Genomic DNA, 22,522 nt, shown 5'->3' with positions numbered 1-22,522 from the left:
ACAGTTTTGAGTCCCAAAAAGCAAATTATTTATATATTTTGTCAAACATACGTAGACTGCATGATCGTTGCTTAGTTTCTAATTACAAGGGGAGAACATCTATCTTTGGATGTAGGACTGTTTTTTATGGTGGATTTTGTCATTGTAAAAACGATTATGTCATTATATTTGTTATAAGTTTCCATCATTATATTCATGCACCCAAAGGAAAAATATATCTCAAAATCTGTAACAGTGGATTTGCTGCAGAAAATGTCATTGCCCGCATGTAAATATTTCAGCGATCTGCAGTTCTCACCAACACATATAAGGCTGGCCCGTCCCCAAGCAACACTCCAAAGAGAAGCATATGTTTGTGCTATTTCACTCACTTTTCATCAAGTGTCCATGGCGTGGTGGTAGCGTGTCGGATCAATAACCAAGGCGTCATCCCCCCTCCCCCCTATGTCACACTTTGTCACACAAGGTTGAACCCCTCCTCAAAAAGTACGTCACATTTTGCCAGACCCCCCTTGTTTTCAATGGGATTTTTTTAAAAGCTTTTACATCATTAAACTTTCATAATTTTGGTATTTTTGGCAATTTTAATATGAAAAAAATGTTGAATTGTTCTAATCATACATTTTTTAGGATAAACATTGCAATATAAATTTTTACTGTATCTTCTTAAAAAAAAGACCTGGTATAACATTCAAGTATTAAAAATCTTGAAAACTGTTTTTCAAAGCTTTGTATCTAATAGGTTCAAACCATTTAAAGCAGTTTTCTTATGAACACCCTGCTTTCAAAGCATTTATTTTTATCAAGCAAGAATTTGCAAAATATTGAAGTTCCAGCTGAAAAAAAGTGACTATTTAATAAATTATAATGTGATACCGTCATCAGGGGTGACATTGGGTCTGGGGGGGTGAGTTTGGGTCATACAAAAATGCAGAAATTTGTATGACCCAATCTCACCTCCAGACCCAATGTCACCCTTGATGACGGTATTTCTAAAAAAATAGTAAGCAAACAATTTTAGAAAACAGGATTTAATTAAATTGTGTACATTTCAAATTAATATTATGCAATCATAAAAAAAACCTAGCGTGACGTCACAATCTCGAAACCCCCCCCCTCCCCCCTTCGTCACATCTTGTCACACCTTCGGTAACCCCCCCTCCCCCCCTAAGAGCGTACGTACTTTATGGATGACGCCCAAGACGTTGGTGGTTCAATCCTCGTTCTGTTAGGGGTTTTTTTTTGTGAAATACAACCAAAAAGCCGTCGGTAATGTAGATAATTGTCGGTAACGGGCAAAAATGTCATACCCCTATATCGCAAAAAATGCATGAGGGCAGTTTTCATGCAGATTCTGATATACTTTCATGCCACCATGCATCACAATCATGCGACCACCGGTTGGGTGTGGGCCCGTTTTTTGGCATAGTCAGTTCTGTGAAAATGCAATGCGAAAGGCTCACGTGCTCTCAATACGCATGTTTAATGTTTGTAACAACTCTGGAGAATTAATTCAGTTTGCAATAAGATCATTTACGAACGAGAGAGAGTCAAATTCACGACGCTTTGCAAGTGTTTCTAAGCTTATTAACATACAGCGTGCAATATACGAAGGAAGGGGAAACACTGTCCACCCTAGTCTACGAAGAGCAAATAGTAAAAATTATTTTTGCACTGATTCAATACGGGTTTCATGTGTGGACTCCAAACGACGCTACAATATTCATGAATACCCGAGCAGGGGTAAATAACACGGGAATACCAAATTATGGTATTACTTGGGCAAATAACAAAGACCAAAATGTGCCCTTGGTTGCCCAGTAATAGATGGTAAAATACCATGAAATCATACCAAAGTCTTGTATGTGGAAGGGTACAACAATACCAAACCATGTTATTCCAAGGGTAAAATAATACCTCAAAATAAAACCATTTCAATACCAAGTTGAGGTCTTCAGGATTTTTGAACATTGCTTGAATACATAAACTTGGTTTTACCATGGTTTTATTTTTAGGTATTCCCCGCGCCCTTGGAGAATCAGATTTTGGTATTCCTGTGGTCTTTTACATACATGATTTTGGTATGATTTCATGGTATTTTACCATCTATTACTGGGCAACCAAGAGCACATTTTGGTCGCTGGTATTTGCACAAGTAATACCAAAATTTGGTATTTTCATACCATTTTTAGTGCAGCAGTAGCAGTTAGTGAAAAAAACGGAAATGATCCATATGCAACAGCCAAATCTACTCACCTAATGATTCCATGTTGTTCTTAGTGATATTCTTCACCACATCGAATTCATTTGTCATTGATGAACGGCCTGTGCTTGAAGTTCATGAAGATTCTGAAAAATAACAAGATTGAAAAATAAGGATTGAAATCTGAATTGAATTGAATAATCTGTTGATTAACTCGTTTTTCAAAGTATTTGGTTATCCCGACTTAGTGAAATTTCTACGTTTTAAAAAAAAAATCTTTGTGGTACAGTCATCCCTCATATTCGGAACAGTTTACAGATCGGCCATTGTTCAACAAATCATGGAAAATCCATAATTGAACATGATGATTTGCTTTTACCTTCATGTGAAAGCTTTTCTTGCGATCTTTCGATTGGTGTATAGACCGGCCAAATATTTTTACGTTTTGTATCAAGTTTTTAAAGAAAAACATTGACCCTTGAAATCCACAAATTCGGAACACTTTTTTCTTACGATGTAAACAAACTTTTTCTTCTCTCCAGGAGTACTTATTTTTTACAAAATGAAACAGGCAATTTGGAGGCAGTGGTTTGCTGCTCTGGATAAAATAGTCTTGAAAGGCAGGTTTTTGTTTAAAAGTACTACTTTTGCTAGTGAAATAGCAAGAGAATGTCGAAATATAGGTCCTAAAAATAGTAGGGTCGACAGAAAAGTTGCATTTTGCATCCTGTTGACAAATTACCACAAAAAAGTTCCGAATTTGTGGGTGTTCCGAATATGACTGTATATCACAAAAATAGGAAAATCAGCTTTAACATTTTTGGGTTTCAAGTCAATTAAAACTTAATTATCTCGTAAAAATTAAAAAAAAAATCCATAGTTTCAGAGAAATTTGATAAAATACTTTAATACCAAAATAATACCAAAATGTGCCATCCTTACTTAGAAAATTTTCCACAATTTCAAGTCATTTCTTTAGGGGGTATATCAAAAATGATTAAAATCAAGTTTGAAATTTCCGGTTTTCAACGAAGGCATTCGCGAGCGAACATAAGCTATGAACAATGTTTTTAATGTCCAGTGTCTTGCGAACCTTCGAGGTGAACGGACACTAGAGCTGCGGTATTTTTTACTACCAGAATTATTTCAAACAAAATGCACAGTCTTTTTAAATACTACCTGAGTTATTTTCCAAAAATTCTAAACAGTCTTTTCAAGACTAACCCCACCTGAAATTTCGTTGTATTTTACCAGGGCTGCGGAGTCGGGTCATATTTCAAGCGACTCCGACTCCGGCTTTCTGAGATTAGCCGACTCCGACTCCGACTCCGGCTCCGGCTTTCAGTTCCAACCGACTCCGACTCCGACTCCAACTCCGGCCTACCAACTCTAGCCGACTCCGGTTCTGATACGCACCATACTCATGAATAAATTCCTTTGTGGATCTCATATTCGTGAACTTAATTCACGATTACGGGAATTGATTTTTTTCTGTGCACAGTACCCCTATAATACATACCTAACACCAAACATAATTTCACCACTGGAATTATTTGACAAACTGTTTTGCAAAAAGTCTTCTGATATCTTTAGCTTTTCCTCACAGCTCTTTCGGAGTTCTGCCAGCACAATTTGATTAGCGAGAGTTAGAGGACATTGATCAACGCCTGTACGCAGCATCGTTTCCATCATGTCCTGTAAAATAGAAATCAAATGGTTGTGATCATTTTCACTGAAACGTTAATACAACACCCACCTGTAAATACATTTTTATATACAAAATCAGTTCTTCTTTGATCTTTCCCAGCCGGGATTCAATGGGATGAGGTTCGCATCGAGCGACTTCCTGTAGTTTTGGCAATAATTGTTTGCAATTTTCAGCGTCTTCCAGCAGCCGAGTCAATCCGTTGTCGAGAGAGCACTGTTTATGTGACATGATTTCTTGAGTTTCTGAGACTAATTTATCCATAATTTGGTGTGTAGATGAAAGGAGAAAGCCATGTTGCAATCTAAAATTTTATTGAAAAATTCACACACATTGATTCAGGACGCCGTTTCTTTGTGGTATTCTTACCTGAATCCTTGTCCATTTCCTCGCTGTAGTCCACTTCCGTTACGGAGCAAAATGTCCTGCATTTTTCGCATAAGAATGTCTGTGCGATCCGGATGCTGCTTCAGACAAGCAGCAACGTCAAATAATGGAAATGGAATGTTCCGCATCGAGTAATTGTGCTCTAATCCATATACTATATCTGAATATCCTTGAAGAGTTATATTATTGCGATCTAAGGAAATAATTCTTAAACGGTTATTAATTTGTAATGCTTTCGCCAAGAGTCGGGCTCCTATGTCACCCATCAAGTTTCCTGTTATATCTAGAATTTGAAGACTTTGGTTGCTTCCTAATGCATTGATGAAGTTGTGTAGGTCGTGCTTCAGCTTATTCTCCGACAAAACTAACTCTTGTAATTGGAAATCATCTTTCTGGATTAAATTCACCAGAGCATCCATAACAGTGGCGATGTGCTTCAATTTTAATCCTACGAAGCATTTGCTCATACGTAATACTCTAATCGAGGGATTTCTCCCTATGGCAGTTAGAACGGAAGCCATTTCGAAATCAAGATTATTATCACCTATGTCTAAGCTTGACAATACTCTAACTCCGTGAATACACGACTCTAAAACATGGGCACCTTGGGCACCAAGGGAATTCCCGCTGAGGTCCAGATAAAGACCGGCGGTCGATTCGTTGCACGCTAGACCCAAAAGTAAATGCTTAAGCGCTTCTAGAGGAAGCTTACAGTTGGCAATATTCAAATGTTTCAAGCTAAGACTGCTGGTGAAGAACTGTTTAAATGACGGTGGAATTTCCTTCCCTTTCTTTGTGCCAAACATATTGTTTGAAACATTAAGATGAAGTAAATGAGTGGAGCACCCACGAAGTAAAGCACCAAAAAGCTGTAAATAAAGTATGTGTGTGTAAACAGCATTTTTTAATTCATTTTAAATATTACGCTTTCTAATGTTGTATCAGTTTTTGAAATGTCTAGATGTTCTATCACATTTGGTTGTGCCAGAAAGTTGTAAAGGTGCTGCAATAAAAAAGTTTCATTTTATTTTAACAAAACCATAGCTTAATAATCGATGTATTACCGTAATATCATCCTTTAAATTATTTCCACTTAGATCAAGAAACGTTAATGAGTTGGAAATGTTTTGATTTTGGGATAACGATTGAGCAAGCTGGTTAACTCCCTTCGATGTCAAGCCACAGTGCGAGAGTTTAAGTTTAGACAAACCTTTGGATATTTTAGCAATTGGGCCCGCTAAGTTAGTAGCACCTGGAGGATGAAATAATATGCTTTAGGATAATTAGATACCTAGATAATAATCAAGACGGCTCACCCTTGTCTTCAACAAGATTGTGGCTCAAATCAATAGAACGAAGAGCGGGATTTATGTTCGATATCACAGAAAAAGAAAACTTATGAATAAAGTCGGATCTATAAAAAGACACAAAAAGCGAAATTAACCCTGATAAAATTCTCCAATCGAAATCATAATTACCGCAATCCAAGCGCCTCCAAGTGCATTTCCTCGAGCCACATGGAACGTTTTAGCACATGTAATATTCTTTCCAAAGTTTCAGTCGACATGCGTGTATTTGTTATTTTAATTCCTCGGAAAAATGTATTATACTCAAGTGCCGATATAATTGCCATTAAATCTTTTTGTTCCAGATGATCAAAATCGTGCAAATTAAGCACTCGATTATCATGCGATAGATAAATTGTGTCAACATCCCATGCCACCTGAAAGTTACAAGAACATTCGCATTTCGCATTTTCAGTGTAAGAACGGGCCTTGACGTATCTTATGCACTAGGTTCACGACGAACACGCACTGCCCTTACACCTACATCTCACCCTTGCTCTGAGTCAGTACGAGCAACACGCTAGAACACGCTGTGAGTAATCGTGCCAGGCATTCACACCTTCGTTTCCGGTTACGCATTTTAACTCGGCCAGGGGTGGTACAGTGTTTTGGGTTTGATGTAAGTGTTAGCGCCTAACCATTTATAGTGTGCCTCAAATCGAACCATCCACATCAATGCTGTTAAGCTATGAACAAGATTGTCCGTTCGACGCATTGGTGAACGCAGAACGCTGTGCCAGTTCGATTTTTCCATCAACTGTCAGTCAAACAATCTACAGGGGTTGCTTTGTTCAATGGTCGATGACTGGCAGGCTATGATGACAGGCGCAAAATTTTGCGTTTGCGTCCAGGCCTGACGGACAATCTTGTTCTTACCTTTAATCGATGAATCAACGTCATCGATGTCGATGATCGTTGATTTAAACGTAATCGTAATCGCAGCCATCGTTGATTTAATCGTCAACGTTAACGGAGTCGTTGATTTAAACGGCGTTGATCAACGCGTTGATTATCGATAATCAACGAGTTGATCAACGGCGTTCTTTATAGTTTTCTAGAGTATGATGAGGAAAGAACGATTTTTCATAAAAACATTCTCAAATAGATGTGACATGGTTTTTCAGGGATCCGGGTGTACCAAGAGGACCGAAGTGACCGGATTTTAAACCGTAATTTAAGCCCTAGCTAATTGCTGGTCACTTTCATCCCACTTTGGTTCCCAAGTCCAACCCGGGATTTTTCTTATGTAAATGACACCGAGGACGGACTATTGGAAACCGAGATATGGTCGGATTAACACCAGAATTATTGTTCCGGCGGGTTCAGTAAGAGTCTCGCTTGGCTAAATAACGTCAGAATTTGATTTTCTATGATACAATACTGAATTGACCACAAGACCCATTAGGGTGTAATAGCAAAATCGATTTTCCAGCACAGCAATATTCCAGTTCCTTTTGGGGTCCTTTTGGTTTCCCCATACAAATTTATATGGAAACTTGAATCGCTTTGCGCAAACTGGGGACTTAACCAATCGTTCTCAATCTTTGGGGTGTTGTTTAGGACCCTAGAAGAAACTGTAAAGTTGTTGTGCTCACTAAATTTGAACAACTTTATTTTTTTCCATACAACCATATTACACGCTAATGACCCATGTTCCTGAACCCAAATTGAGATCAGCCAAGATGTCAAACTTCATGACAGACCGGAGTAGCCTACTGTTGGTGATAAATGAGTTTCGATCGAACCCCAAGAGATAAATCTTCCGTGTGGTGCCGAAAACCGATAGCAGTAGGTCATACATATTTTGTTTACTCTTTGATTACTAGCAGGAAGCTTCTTCGGTCTGTCATGAAGTTTGACATCTTGGCTGATCTCAATTTGGGTTCTGGAACATGGGTCATGTGATCAATTCAGTATTGTATCATAGAAAATCAAATTCTGTCGTTATTTAGCCACGCGAGACTCTTACTGAACCCGCCGGAACAATAATTCTGGTGTTAATCCGACCATATCTCGGTTCCCAATAGTCCGTCCTCGGTGTCATTTACATAAGAGAAATCCTGGTTGGACTTGGGAACCAAAGTGGAGATGAAAGTGACCAGCAATTAGCTAGGGCTTAAATTACGGTTTCCGGTCACTTCCCTCTTGGTACACATCCCTGAAAACCATGAAAACTATCGCCGTTGATCAACTCGTTGATTATCGATAATCAACGCGTTGATCAACGCCGTTTAAATCAACGACTCCGTTGACGTTGACGATTAAATCAACGATGGCTGCGATTACGATTACGTTTAAATCAACGATCATCGACATCGATGATATAAACGCCGTTGATTTCAACGTTTAACAGCATTGATCCACATTAACGACCCCCGGGTCTTTTGTGGTCTCTATTGCAAGTTTCTGCTCGAACCTACACAGAAAAAAAATGATGGTAATATTCATCAGAAAATGGTGACAGATTTTGTGGCAAAAAAATTATTAATTTTACCCCAGAAAATTTGAATTTTCATCAGTTTTTGATGAATACTCATCAGGTTCACATTTTTACACATTTTTTATGTAATATTACTCAAAAACAGAGGTAATATCCAACCTACCAAATTTTCAACATTCCAAAATTCAACTTTTTTTTTCTGTGTAGGAATCCGAAGGCTTTAATGGGGAGAGCACCCAAACTTTTTTCTACTCCAAGGAACCTTCCACCCCAGTGTTTGAACTGACGACCTTTGGATTGCGAGTCCAACCACCGCCAGCGATTCCACCGGACTAGGCTTGGTTTGGTGTGTTGTTTGTACTTATGGCATGGAGACGTCTCCTACACCTGGAATGACTTAATGGCCTATCAATCAAGGCCGTGACCGACATTTTACTTCCTCATCCGATGGAAGGTTGGAGCAGATGGGAATCGAACCCAGAATCATCCGCTTACAAAGCGGACAGCGTAATCATTCGGCCACGCACTGCCACAGTGTGCCTATCAACATTTATTTAAGCGAAAAATGTATTATTTATAGTTTGATTTCAAAATCTAACTGTTATTTACTGGGTATTCCCGGGCACACGGTAATACTATCGCCATTGTTTGTTTACATCACGTTCTTCACTGTGTCTCGTTTTCCCAGTGGTTTTTAGTGTGTTAAACTTACCCGTTTATTTTTTAAACTACCGTAATCTGGGGTGAATCGGGACTACAGTCTGAATAGGGACAGCAGTTTTAGAGCACCTTAAAGCTTTTAAATTTGGAAATGGATGTACACATATTGTTGGCCAGAGTCTATCTAACATGGTTAAAACTGCTGTCCCAATTCGCCCCATGTGTCCCGATTGACCCCAGTTTACGGTAATTCGAACCGTTGCTTAAGTGTTCTCCGCATCTCCGATCGGTGTTAGGGGAAATAAACCCATTTTAAGCCTAATAAGCGGTCTTGTTTGAATGATGCTGGATAATCTGGAGTGTTCCTTGAAATTCAGTAAAACCAAGTACACCAACGAGTAGAGCAACTTTTGTGAACATTTCTGTTTATTTTCACTTTTATTAAAAGTTATGCTATTCCTTGTACAAGCATTTAAAAAAATATTTCAAAAACGCATTCTAATCAGTCGTGTGCATTGGGCCACGCCCATTTTTGTATTTTCAGCTTAGTTCTTTTTTTCTTCCAACGCTCGTTTGGGTCTGCTTCGTGCTGCCAAAATTGATGAAATTTTGAGCGAACACTCACGAAAAGTAGCATTTATAGAGAAAGTTTCCTGACAACACCACAAGCGCTTCTGGTGGTGTTGGTGGCCACCCTTTGTTCTTTATTTGCCTTCGCTTCTCGCTCGGTTTTCTTCAGCCTTCGATTAGAATGGATGGTCAAAATTGAAACGTCAAAAGACTTTGCGCGTTTGTTTGTTTGATGGGGCTTGCTAATTATTTACATGTTACGGGATTATTTTTCAAGTGAGTGACTAAGTAACGGTCAAAAGAACATGTTGCCGGTAGTTGGAAGCAATTTTATATCTTAAGCGCTTTGAAATCGTTAGCGCAAGTGAAATGATATTGATGGCGACTTTCGTTAAGCAGTTAACCTCTGATCTTGCGTGTGGATGTGTGTGCCACCAAAATGATGAGAAATGGTCTCGCAAAATAGAAATTATGATCAAAAGTGCATTAAATTTGATCTTTTGGCCGGTAAGTGGCATACATTTGCGTGCTTACTCCAGGCGGTGCTGTTGCTGGTAAGTTTACAGCCTAAATAGTATTTTTGGAGCTTTATGGTACGTTCGTTTGAAGAGCCGGTGCGGTACTGAGTGCCGCACTCGTCGGTGCCAGTTTTGGTTCAATCGAACGTCATTTGTCAGTGTGCGTGGAACTCGCATGAAACTGAAAAAATATCGAGTGTGGCACTAGAGTTTCAGTTCCAAGATGGCGGTGAAACTCGTGCGGAACTAGCGCGAGTTTCTTCAAAGAAACACTTTGACAGCTCTGAGTGCGGCACTCAGTGTGGCACTAGCCATCAAACGAACGTACCATTAATCAAGCATCAAACTCTCCATATGACGAAGATAGGTATTTGATTAGAAAGGGTATATTTCCCCTAGTTGGTGATATTATCCCTTATTTGTGTAGGGATTATGGGTTGCAGGATTGAGTATTAGCATTAGCATTAGCATTTGGAGGACGCCCCACCACCGGAAGGCTCCACAACACTTATCCCTCTGTTTGGTCTGGTTGTGTTAGACCCTCATCCGGAACAATAATCCAACACGGGAGATACCATGTCTTCATCTTTTGATGAGTGTGTAATACAGCCCAGGGCATAAGGGGGTCCAGGCCGGGTCCAAGCTATCCTCAGGGATATGAAGGATCGTTAGTAAACACCTATCTAAAGTGCGCAAGGACCCCTACGTCACCTTAGTGGTATAGATGTTTGTAGGGAGGTTTTGGACTCAATGTTAGTAGGAGAGGTAGAACCCTAGGATACACCTCGAAAGGTGTTGCGGGTTGGTTGTAACAGTATTCCTAATTCCAATCTAGGCTCACCAAGTCGCCATGGCCTAGTGGTTAGCATTTTTGCTTACCAATCCAAAGGACGGGGGTTCGAACCCCGCCTTCAGCGACTTTGATTTTTCGTTCATATTCAGCATTTCAAGTATTTCTATGTCCTTAACTTTCTCGATGGGAGCAGATGGGAATCGAACCCAGAACCATTCGCTTACAAAGCAAACACTGTAACCATTCAGCCACAGCTGCTCCTCCGGGTTGCAGGATTGAATATGTAATAAATTATTAAATGAGTATTTATTATAAGATTGATATAATTCATAAATAAGAGTTAAGAGCGCAACAAAAAGTGCGCACCTTCATGAAAATTGCCTTGTTAGCTGATTGTGGATTGAGCGCGAGAGCGCGCTAGCGAGCTGCGAGAGAGAACAACGAGCGAGAAAACAAAGAGATGCGCGTGGCCGGCGAAAGAGAGAATGAAGATTGTCAAATCAGTTTTGTGGTTAATTTCTGTGGAATAAGACGTGTTGTTTGTTAATTGCAAAATATCTGTGTTTTTATTATAAAAGAAAGTCCCCGATCACGACAATTTGGTGCTTATTTTCGTGGATCGAAACAGTTCAGCAACCTCAGAACTCGTCGTCGCCATCTTCGTTGCTGCCCCGTTCGTGATAATCATCATCATCATCGTTTGTTCCCAAGCTGACGATTCGGTGCGCCATCTACTGTAGGATAGCTAAAACCTACTCATCATACACGGAAAAAACCTGCAGTGTAAAGATGTCGAAAGTTGCGGCAGTGTGCCACTCGTGCTCTAATGAGGTCTCTGGACACCAAATCTGCTGCCAGGGATATTGCAGCGCTGTATTTCACCTGAAGTGCATCGGTGTCTCGGAAAGTCTACTCGCGGCAGTCGACGGGAACAGGCAAGTCTTCTGGAAGTATCGGTCTTGTACCACCATGCTGTTGAACACGCCCCACCGCAAATCGGTTCACTCTGCCTTCATGTCCGGCCAGGAATCGCTGGTGGATACTCACAGCCAAAGTGTGGCCGAAATGAAGAGTGAACTCACGGAATTGAAGGCCGAAATCCGCTCCAACTTTGCTTCCCTGAAGAACTCAAACTCGTTGACGCCTACGTCTTCTCGTCGCCCTGGGGACAATCCGGACCTAAGGAAAAACCTTTTCACGACAAGCTAGAACCCAAGAAGCAATCTCAGCCCTTGCTGCAAGGGACAGATAATCCTGTCTCACCGAGCTTTAGCTCCATGCTTGTGGCTGCACCAACGCCGAAGTTCTGGTTGTACATGACAAGGATTTCTCGTACTGTCACCGTGAACCAAGTGACAAAACTTGCGGTTGAGCGCCTTGGTGTCCAGGATGTGGAAGTCACCAGACTTGTTGCCAAAAGCAAGGACGTCAACGATATCGTTCATCTCGTTCAAAACGGGTTGGACACCTCGCTGAAAGAAAAAGCTCTGGCAACCTTCCCGAGCATGGGTAAATAACAAGGGAAATGCGTAATAATCCCTTTCTCTGGTATCAATACCAAATTTTGGTATTCCTGGACCCTTTAAAAAATTTCTTAAGGATTATGCAAGAGCAAAATGTGGTATCATACCAATTTAAGGTATTGTTTTGATATTGCAAAATTGCAGCATTTGTCAATGGTCGAACACCATATTTTGGTATTCTTTTGGTATTACAGTATTTTATCAAATTCCTCTGAAACTATGGGAAAATTTTGACTAATTTTGACAAAATAATTAATTTTGCGCTAAAATGATGTATCAAAGCAAATGCCTTCATTGAAAACCGGAAATTATAAACTTGATTTTAAGCATTTTTGATATACCCCCTAAAGAAATTACTTGAAATTCTAAAAAAATTTCTAAGTCAGGATGGCACATTTTGGTATTATTTTGGTATTAAAGTGTTTCATAAAATTCCTCTGAAACTATGGTAAAATTTTGACCAATTTTGACAAAATAATTAATTTTGCGCTAAAATGATGTATCAAAGCAAATGCCTTCATTGAAAACCGGAAATTACAAACTTGATTTTAAACATTTTTGATATACCCCCTACAGAAATGACTTGAAATTGTGGAAAATTTTCTAAGTCATGATGGCACATTTTGGTATTATTTTGGTATTAAAGTGTTTTATCAAATTCCTCTGAAACTATGGGAAAATTTTGACCAATTTCGACAAAATAATTAATTTTGCGCTAAAATGATGTCTCAAAGCGAATGCTTTCATTGAAAACCGGAAATTTCAAACTTGATTTCAAACATTTTTGATATACCCCCTATAGAAATGACTTGAACTTGTGGAAAATTTTCTAAGTCAGGATGCCACATTTTGGTATTATTTTGGTATTGAAAGGTTTCATCAATTTTCTCTGAAACTATGGATTTTTTTTATGAATTTTAATGAGATAATTAATTTTGCGCTAAAGTGACTTGAAACCCAAAAATGTTAAGGCTGATTTTCATTTTTTTTTATATACCCACTAAGATTTTTTTTAAAACGTTGAAATTTCTCTAAGTTGGGATAACCAAATACTTTGAAAAACGAGTTAATCGACAGATTATTGAATTTTGGTGAATTTCAATCCAGTTTCATTTTAATAATACTTATTTTTCAATCTTTTTATTTTCAGAAGCTTCAAGAACTTCAAGCACAGGCCGTTCATCAATGACAAATGCATTCGGTGTGGTGAAGAATATCACTAAGAACAACATGGAATCATCAGGTGAGTAGATTTGGCTGTTGCATATGGATCATTTCCGTTTTTTCACTAACTGCTACTGCTGCACTAAAAATGGTATGAAAATACCAAATTTTGGTATTACTTGTGCAAATACCAGCGACCAAAATGTGCTTTTGGTTGCCCAGTAATAGATGGTAAAATACCATGAAATCATATCAAAATCTTGTATGTGGAAGATCACAGGAATACCTAAATATGACTTTCCAAGGGCGCGGGAATACCTAAAATTAAAACCATGGCAATACCAAGTTTCGGTATTCCAGCAATGTTCAAAAATCCAGAAGATCTCAAGTTGGTATTGAAATGATTTTATTTTGTGGTATTATTTTACCTTTGGAATAACATGGTTTGGTATTGTTGTGCCCTTCCACATACAAGATTTTGGTATGATTTCATGGTATTTTACCATCTATTACTGGGCAACCAAGATCACATTTTGGTCGCTGGTATTGGCACAAGTAATACCAAAATTTGGTATTCCCGTGTTATTTACCCCTGATCGGGTTCACTTGGCCGCAAGGTCTGATATTCCGCGAGTTTGAGGACAGATCAACGGAAATTTTTTGGGCGCCGATAGCAACAGCGTCTGCAAACCCGACTGCTTCAGGAGTAAAAACAGGGAATACGACTACTCCGGAATCTACGTCACTGAATCTCCCTGCTTCGGGGGAAGGATCGGAGAATCCGAATCTCGAGGTAGAGAGCATGGAAGAGTAACGCGACCATCTTTAGCTTCATCGCCAGGACGCGCCGTAGAAAGCCATGTGAGAGTCCCTCGCCTGCCCGACACCACCACGTCGTCACCCAGCCACCGCCTTATAAGTCCAGCCTGTTGCAGCCTTCAGAGCCGTCCTGGTGTTGGTGTCGGTGCCGGGGGAGGGGTCTCTCAAACGGCAACCCTCGGCAAGTACCCTTCTAACTCGCAATATTCCTTGCCTGATGCTCGTCCAACTTCCAGCTCGTGCGCCACATCGTCTACATCGCCTCCTGTCAGGACACCAAATGCTGTACGAGCTTTCCGGTCCTCTTAAACGGCAACCCTCGGCAAGTACCCTTCTATCTCGCAATATTCCTTGCCTGATGCTCGTCCAACTTCCAGCTCGTGCGCCACATCGTCTACATCGCCTCCTGTCAGGACACCAAATGCTGTACGAGCTTTCCGGTCCTCTTAAAGGGCAACCCTCGGCAAGTACCCTTCTATCTCGCAATATTCCTTGCCTGATGCTCGTCCAACTTCCAGCTCGTGCGCCACATCGTCTACATCGCCTCCTGTCAGGACACCAAACGCTGTACAAGCTTTCCGGTCATCGCCAGGACGCGCCGTAGAAAGCCATGTAAGAGCCCCTCGCCTGCTCGACACCACCACGTTGTCATCCAGCCACCGCCCGATAAGTCCAGACTGTTGCAGCCTTCAGAGCCGTCCTGGTGCTGGTGTCGTAGAAAAGTGTGGCACAATCTCTTTCCACCGTAAACTCAAACCCGTGGTCTTCGACTATGCCATCGCCGGAAACACTCTTGCTCGGGTAACCCAAGTACGTGACCTGGGCGTTACCCTTGACAGCAAATTGTGTTTCACTATCCACCTCCATGACATCGTGTCCAGAGCCAATCGACAGCTTGGATTTATCTTTAGGATCGCTGATGACTTCTGAGATGTCGCGTGCCTACGTTCATTATACTGCGCGCTGGTAAGATCCATCATCGAGTTCTGCTCCGTAGTGTGGTGTCCGTACCAGATCACTTGGACTGCTAAAATCGAATCAGTTCAGCGAAAATTCACCCGGCTTGCCCTTCGCCGTGCAAGGAATCCTGCCGATTGGAACACGTACGAAGAACGTTGTCGTGTCTTGCAGCTAGAGACTCTCGAGCGGAGGCGGCACGTCTCACAAGCAACGTTTGTTGCCAAAGTACTGGCCGGTGAAGTTGACACTCCTTGGGTTCGCGCTCAAATTCAAATCTACACACCTGCTCGGCCAATTCGTCAACGTCAATATCTACAACTTGCTTACCGCAACACCAACTATGGACAGCACGAACCAGTTCGTTTCATGTGTAGCCGATTCAACGTATTTTCTCACCTGTACAATCTCAACATCTCCACCCCGCAGTTTCAACAACGAGTCCGACTCTGGTACTCTCATCAGCTTTAATCTGTTTTTGTGTTTCGTGTTGTTAGCATCTTTAGTTAAGTTAAGTTTTTTCTTTAAGACCACAAGTTGTCGGATGATTCAAATAAACAAATAAACAAATAAACAAATTAACAATTAAACAAATAAACAAATAACAAAATTCATGCCATTTCAATAACAAATAACAGTTAATGTTATCATAACGAAATTTGTTATTGTTCTGATATTGGTTAAAAGCCAAAACAACTTTAGAATAATATTGAGATGATCGGATTAGTTGTTAAAATATCAAAAAATAATAACAGAGATTTGTTCGAAGAATAACTCAAAATGTTATTAGTCTGTTATTACAATAACAATCCAATAACAAAAAAAATCATAACGACGAATAACAAATCTTGTTATAAATTATATAAAATGTTATTGGCTTAGTATTTTAAAATATCAAAAAATGTTATTCCCAAGTTATTTCCGTCTGCTCGGGTTGTTTTCTTCTGGAATCTTTCCTACACGCAGAAAAACAAGGCATAGGGGAAGGTGGGGCAAGACGACCATATGGGGCAAGAGGAACAATCGCTCCAACGGCCGTAATTTTTACAATTTTGACTATTTCCAGTATGAGGAATTGTTGCTAGCAATGCAATTAGCTGATTTGGTAATTTTTGTTGAGAGCTTTTAAAAAATCTTGTTCAGGTAGGGCAAGTGTACTTTACTTACTTTACTATATCAGCAACAGGTCTATCGACCCAACGCTGAACTAATCGAAAATTTCCAGGATGCTCGATCTTGGGCCGCTCGTCTCCAGTCGCCCGCTCTTGCATCTTCGTCGACTGCACACAGCCAACGCGTACGAGGCTTTCCACGAAGCCAACGACCCCGTCCAGGTTCGCTGCTGAATATCGTTTTAGCCGCCCGCTCGTCCGACATTCTGGCTACATGTCCAGCCCACTTTAGCCTGTCGTGCTTGATGACTTTTCTCCTACTTGCTTGCCGCCGAAGATAGAACGCGGGATTCTCCGCTCGAAGACCCCAAGTGCTCTCTGGTCAGCCTCCTTTAGCGTCCACGACTCGTGACCGTAAAGAGCTACAGGGAGTATCAAGCTCCTGTACAGCGTGATTTTCGTAGGCGTCCTTAGGCTGCGGGACCTTAGCTGGCTACTAAAATCGTAGAAGGCCCTGTTTGCAGCACTAATCCGCCGTTTCATTTCGCAGCTCACATCGTTGTCGCACGTCACGAGTGTACCAAGATATACAAATTCATCCACCACCTCATATCTTTCTCCATCTATTGCGATCAGCAGAGAAGCGAGTCAGACGTGCGTCCCTCACAAACCAGAAAAGTGCTAAAAAGTGCAAAAAATGCCTCACGGCAAGAAAAAGAGGCGGTCCTCACCAGCAGGATCGGCAGATTTGAAGAAGCTAAAGAATGCCGAAGCGCTACCTGCAAAGCCAGGCAGTTTGAGCAAGGACGCTCAAAAATTGTCTGGAAACCAGTTCGCTACCCTCCCTGTGGACGTTAGTGAGAAGGAAGAATTCGAACGGCGGGAAAAGTTGCCACCCATTTTTGTGAAAACATCGTCATCGGATTCGGTGCGAAAGTGGCTGACCGGATTTATCAAATCTGGTGCTTTACGAGCTTCCATTCGCTTGTGTGCTGATGGACTCAAAATTCTGCTACCTACCAGAAAGGATTACAACTACGTTCGGGATTTCCTGAACAACACAAAGATTGAATACTACAGCCATGACGATCCAGGTAAACGCCCCATGAAACAGGTCCTCCGTGGCCTGTACGACATGGATGTGAGTGTGCTGAAAGAAGAGCTCAAAACTCTTAAGTTGAACGTGATCGATGTCTTCAAGATGACGAGACACAACAAGAACATCAAGTATCGTGATCAACTGTACCTGGTTCATCTCGAGAAAGGATCGACAACGCCGTCTGAGCTGAAAGCAGTTCGGGCAATATTCAACATCATCGTGACTTGGGAACGTTATCGTCCAGTGCACCGTGACGTGACACAATGTTCGAACTGTTTGCAGTTTGGGCATGGTGGAAGGAACTGTTTCATCAAGAGTCGTTGTGCAACCTGCGGAGGTGAGCACAAAACTCAAGCTTGCACCACAATCATCGAGAACATTGAAGCCAAATGCTTCAATTGCGGCGGCGACCATTCGACCAAGAATCGAAGCTGCCCAAAACGTGCTGAGTTTGTGAAAATTCGGCAGCAAGCGACGACGAGGCACCAACCAAATCGTCGCAAAACACCACCAACTTTCACGGACGTGGATTTTCCTGCTTTGGCGTCACCTGGAGCGGGATCTGTTCGAGTGTTTCCGAATCTGCAGCCATTGCCGTTGAATCAGCGGCAAAAAGTTGCAGAGAATACAACACCTCCTGGCTTCAGTCAGCAACCGAGGGAAACCAACCAGCATCAACGGATGAAGGCAGTAGTGACCTGTTTTCACCACAAGAACTTATGAACATTTTCATCGAGATGACAACAACACTGCGTGGTTGCAAAACTCGTGCGGAACAAGTAAGAACGCTTGGAGGATTTATCTTAAAATACAGTTTGTAGTTTACTCGTTCTAATGATTTTGAATATTTCAATGAATTTGCTTTTTTAGTTTTATGTTAGGATTAGTTGTTGAAGTGATTTTTTTTTCTTTTTTACTCAAATGTATTCGATTCAATGCAAAAATGTAAAACAATTTGAAGTAAATAAATGAATGTGAACAGTTAATAAGAAAACGAAAAATATAACAAAGATGAAGAGCATGTAGCCATACCACTTAGAATGTAAATGAAATGTAATTATTCAGCAATTCCCCACGAAAACAGCATGATTCGAAAAAAAAGTTCTCCGATCGGGCTCAAAATTTTTCTGGGGGATCCTTGGCCGAAATAATTAGACCCGTATTTTTTTGTTTGGCCATTAGGGTGACCTACGCCGTGTTAGGGTGGTCCGAAAAATGGCAATTTTCATCGATTTTCGCAAAAACCACTTTTTTCAAAAAATCATATCTCCGCGCCATTTCATCCGATTTTAGCTGTCCTAGACGCAAAAGAAAGGTGATTAGTTTGGCTATTTGGGAAAAATAGTAAGAAGTTTCGAAAATCTAGCTTAACATTTGAAAAGGTCATATGAAAACTTAAAATGCTGTTTTGAAGGTCTCGGGACCAAAGAGCCTATGTCTGAAAATATTTTTATCGGATTCCTCGGAAAATTTCACATAACATATCAAAAAATGGTGAAGTTATGTTTTCGATACTCTGAGATACGATTTTTTGAAAATAAAAACTGGGTTTTTCGACGCGCCACGCGCAAAAATCAGAAAACGACGAAAACGGGAAAAAATCGACTTTTTTCACTAAAATTGCGATAACTTTAAAATTTCAGCGATGACCTATACATGTTAGGGTACTTAAAATTTTTAAAAAAAGTGGTTTTTGCGAAAATCGATGAAAATTGCCATTTTTCGGACCACCCTAACACGGCGTAGGTCACCCTAATGGCCAAACAAAAAAATACGGGTCTAATTATTTCGGCCAAGGATCCCCCAGAAAAATTTTGAGCCCGATCGGAGAACTTTTTTTTCGAATCATGCTGTTTTCGTGGGGAATTGCTGTATTATAAGAAAGTTCAATAAAGACATATTTAATTTCAAAAATTTCTCCATCTATTTCCACATCCGAAACACCTTCACCTGCACTGCCACGCGCTCTGCCAGCAACCAGATACTTGGTCTTGGCAGTGTTGATGGTCAGTCCGATCTTCGCAGCTTCCCGCTTGAAAGGTACGAACGCCTCCTCCAATGAACGACGATCGATACCAATGATGTCGATATCGTCAGCGTATCCAAGCAGCATGTGCGATTTAGTTATGAGTGTTCCGTTTCTTTGCACGCTTGCCCTTCGAGCAGCACCCTCCAACGCTATGATGAACAGTAAGTTCGAGAGAGCATCGCCCTGCTTCAATCCATCCAACGTAACGAAAGCTTCAGATGTCTCGTTAGCTATTCGCACGCTTGATTTTGCTCCGTCGAGCGTTGCACGAATCAGTCTTATTAACTTCGCCGGAAAGCCGTGTTCTAGCATAATTTTCCTAAGTTCGTTTCTTTTGACTGAATCGTACGCCGCCATGAAGTCGATGAACAAATGGTGTGTTTGCTGGTTGTACTCCCGGAACTTGTCGAGGATTTGTCGCAGAGTGAACATCTGGTCCGTCGTTGACCGACCCGCTCGAAAACCGCACTGGTATTCGCCGACAAAGGTCTCGGTCAACGGTCTCAGCTTGCTCCACAGGATTCGGTATAGTACTTTGTACGCTGAGTTGAGGATTGTTATGCCTCGATAGTTGGCACAATCGAGTCTTTGCCCTTTCTTGTAGGGCAAGTGTACCATTAGGGTGTAATATGGAGCAATTCCAGCTCAAATCAGGATTTTTTCTGGTACTTTTGTTCCCTACCCTCTCCGATTTCAATGAAACTTTTTAGACATGTTATCCTGGGCCTATAAAAGCCATTTTTGTGTATACGGAGCCAGTTGCACTCGATAATGACATTTGAGAAGGGCGTAAGAGTTTTCAATATTTTTGTATTTTGTAATTTAAATATTGCTGTATCTCGAAGCCGTTGCATCGTATCAAAAAGTGGTCAAAGACAAACTTGTAGGAAATTAGACGAGCTTTTTGAAAAAATACACTGAAAGAAAAAGGCACGCAAATTCTATGAGATTTTCAAATTTAAATGTTAAATTTTAAGGTGATGTCATGATTTTTTTTCGTTCAAAATTTTTGTTGTTTTGTTTTTGTTTTTATTAAATAGCCTAAAATGTGACTCATGAAAAATGCAGGATGGTATGTCTCTCATAAAAAAACAAAATGATTTACTAAAACTGTTTTTTTCAAAACTGGTCTAAACGTCAAAATTTTCGATTTCCCAGACAATTTTACATAAACGTCTCCATATTGACCATTGTCCTAAGTCCAATCCTTGTGAAGATACAGTGGTTTGAAAAATAAAAATGTTGAAAAAAATAGGTTTTTAACAGGTTTTTGGCAATTTCAATATGACAGACTTGATTTTTCAGTCTTGTAAATATTTTTACCAGAAAGCTCGTCCAATTTCCCATAAGTTTGTCTTTGACAGCATTTCAATTGAATGTATGGGCTTACAGATATAAACTTAATTCCATTGCTCATAACTGAAAACAGTTTTTTTTTCAGTGTGTTAGAAACCTGGATAGTAAATAAGCTTACGTTAATATTCAAACGAGCCGGGTCCGGTGGTTTAGTGGTTAGCGTGGTAGCCTCTAAACCCCAGTATGGCCTGGGTTCAATCCCAGACGGACCCGGTGGCATTTTTCGAGACGAGATTTGCCTGACCACGCCTTCTATCGGATGGGGAAGTAAAACGTCGGTCCATTTGCGTAAAAGAGGTTTTGAGTGACTCACCACACATAACCTTCGGACGCCTAGAAATGAGCAGAAACTTGCAACAGAGAACACAGAAGACCCGGGGGTCGTTAAAGTGGATTACTTTGCTTTTTTTAAATATTCAAACGAGTCATATTAAAAAGCTGTCAAAACAAACTTATGGGAAATTGGACGAGCTTTCCGGTAAAAATATTTACGAGACTGAAAAATCAAGTCTATCATATAGAAATTGCCAAAAAACACTAAAAAACTTATTTTTTCAACATTTTTATTTTTAAAACCGCTGTATCTTCACAAGGATTGGACATAGGACAATGATCAATATGGAGACTTTTATGTAAAATTGTCTGGGAAATCGATTCCCACTATCGGTTTTTGACAATTTTGACGTTTAGACCACTTTTGAAAAAAACAGTTTTAGTAAATGATTTTTGTATTTTTTTAGGAAAGACATACCATCCTGCATTTTTCATGAGTCTTTTTGTCACATTTTAGGCTATTTTCACAAACATCTTTCAGTGTATTTTTTTTTTTCAAAAAGCTCGTCTAATTTCCTACAAGTTTGTCTTTGACCACTTTTTGATACGATGCAACGGCTTCGAGATACAGCAATATTCAAATTACAAAATACATACGTATTGAAATTCTTACGCCCTTCTCAAATATCATTATCGAGTGCAACTGGCTCCATATACACACAAATAGATTATATAGGCCTAGGATAACATGTCTAAAAAGTTTCATTGAAATCGGAGAGGATCGGGAACAAAAGTACCAGAAAAAATCCTGATTTGAGCTGGAATTGCTCCATGGTTGTATGGAAATAAATAAAGTTGTCCAAATTTAGCGAGCACAGCTATTTTTCAGTTCATTCTGGGGTCCTAAACAACTCCCCAAAGTTTGGGAACGATTGGTTTAGTCCTCACTTTGCGCAAAGCGATTAAATTTTCTATGGGAATTTATGGGAAAAACCGAGGGAAAACCCTATTTTTTGGAATTTGGTATTTATAAAATCCACGGGACCGTGGTGTAGGGGTAAGCGTGATTGCCTCTCACCCAGTCGGCCTGGGCATTTTTCGAGACGAGATTTGTCTGATCACGCCTTCCGTCGGACGGGAAGTAAATGTTGGTCCCGGACTAACCTAAAAAGGTTAGGTCGTTAGCTCAGTCCAGGTGTAGGAGTCGTCTCCCTGGGTCCTGCCTCGGTGGAGTCGCTGGTAGGCAGTTGGACTAACAATCCAAAGGTCGTCAGTTCGAATCCCGGGGGGGATGGAAGCTAAGGTGTAAAAAGAGGTTTGCAATTGCCTCAACAATCAAGGTTTCGAACACCTAGTTTCGAGTAGGAATCTCGCAATCGAGAACGCCAAGGCAATGCTGTAGAGCGAATAATTTGATTTTTTTTGAAAATCCACGCTTCACGCCATATTAAAACCGGATTCATATTTGGATGCTCTGGAAGGTGCTCTACAACTTTCCCGAAGAGAGTATGGTTCTAACTTTCTCCTAAAAAATGATACAGCGTGCTCAAAACTCGTCTAAAACGTGT

At 40.5% G+C, this 22,522-nt stretch overlaps 2 protein-coding genes across 3 annotated transcripts in view; both read right to left on the bottom strand.

The window, feature by feature from the left end:
- The window catches only part of LOC6054015 (F-actin-uncapping protein LRRC16A), a 77,008-nt gene that overhangs the window by 34,395 nt on the left and 20,091 nt on the right, over positions 1 to 22,522 (bottom strand). For both annotated transcript variants that reach the window (XM_038265514.1, XM_038265516.1), the window contains exons 7-13: positions 5,774 to 6,018; positions 5,612 to 5,709; positions 5,360 to 5,547; positions 5,221 to 5,298; positions 4,278 to 5,164; positions 3,960 to 4,212; positions 3,723 to 3,898 (exon numbers count right to left, since the gene is read on the bottom strand). In XM_038265514.1, the coding sequence (XP_038121442.1) occupies positions 3,723 to 3,898; positions 3,960 to 4,212; positions 4,278 to 5,164; positions 5,221 to 5,298; positions 5,360 to 5,547; positions 5,612 to 5,709; positions 5,774 to 6,018 (1,925 nt within the window). The remainder of the gene's footprint in view (positions 1 to 3,722; positions 3,899 to 3,959; positions 4,213 to 4,277; positions 5,165 to 5,220; positions 5,299 to 5,359; positions 5,548 to 5,611; positions 5,710 to 5,773; positions 6,019 to 22,522) is intronic.
- On the bottom strand, positions 16,350 to 19,970 carry LOC119770514. The gene is made up of 2 exons (XM_038265517.1): positions 19,242 to 19,970; positions 16,350 to 16,825 (listed from the first exon to the last, which is right to left on the bottom strand). Exons 1-2 carry the CDS (start codon positions 19,941 to 19,943, stop codon positions 16,805 to 16,807), a joined length of 723 nt encoding a protein of 240 aa, XP_038121445.1. The 5' UTR covers positions 19,944 to 19,970; the 3' UTR covers positions 16,350 to 16,804.

The sequence above is a fragment of the Culex quinquefasciatus genome, chromosome 3, assembly GCF_015732765.1.
Source record: "Culex quinquefasciatus strain JHB chromosome 3, VPISU_Cqui_1.0_pri_paternal, whole genome shotgun sequence".
Classification (NCBI taxonomy): domain Eukaryota; kingdom Metazoa; phylum Arthropoda; class Insecta; order Diptera; family Culicidae; genus Culex; species Culex quinquefasciatus.
This window is presented reverse-complemented; position numbering and strand designations above follow the sequence as displayed.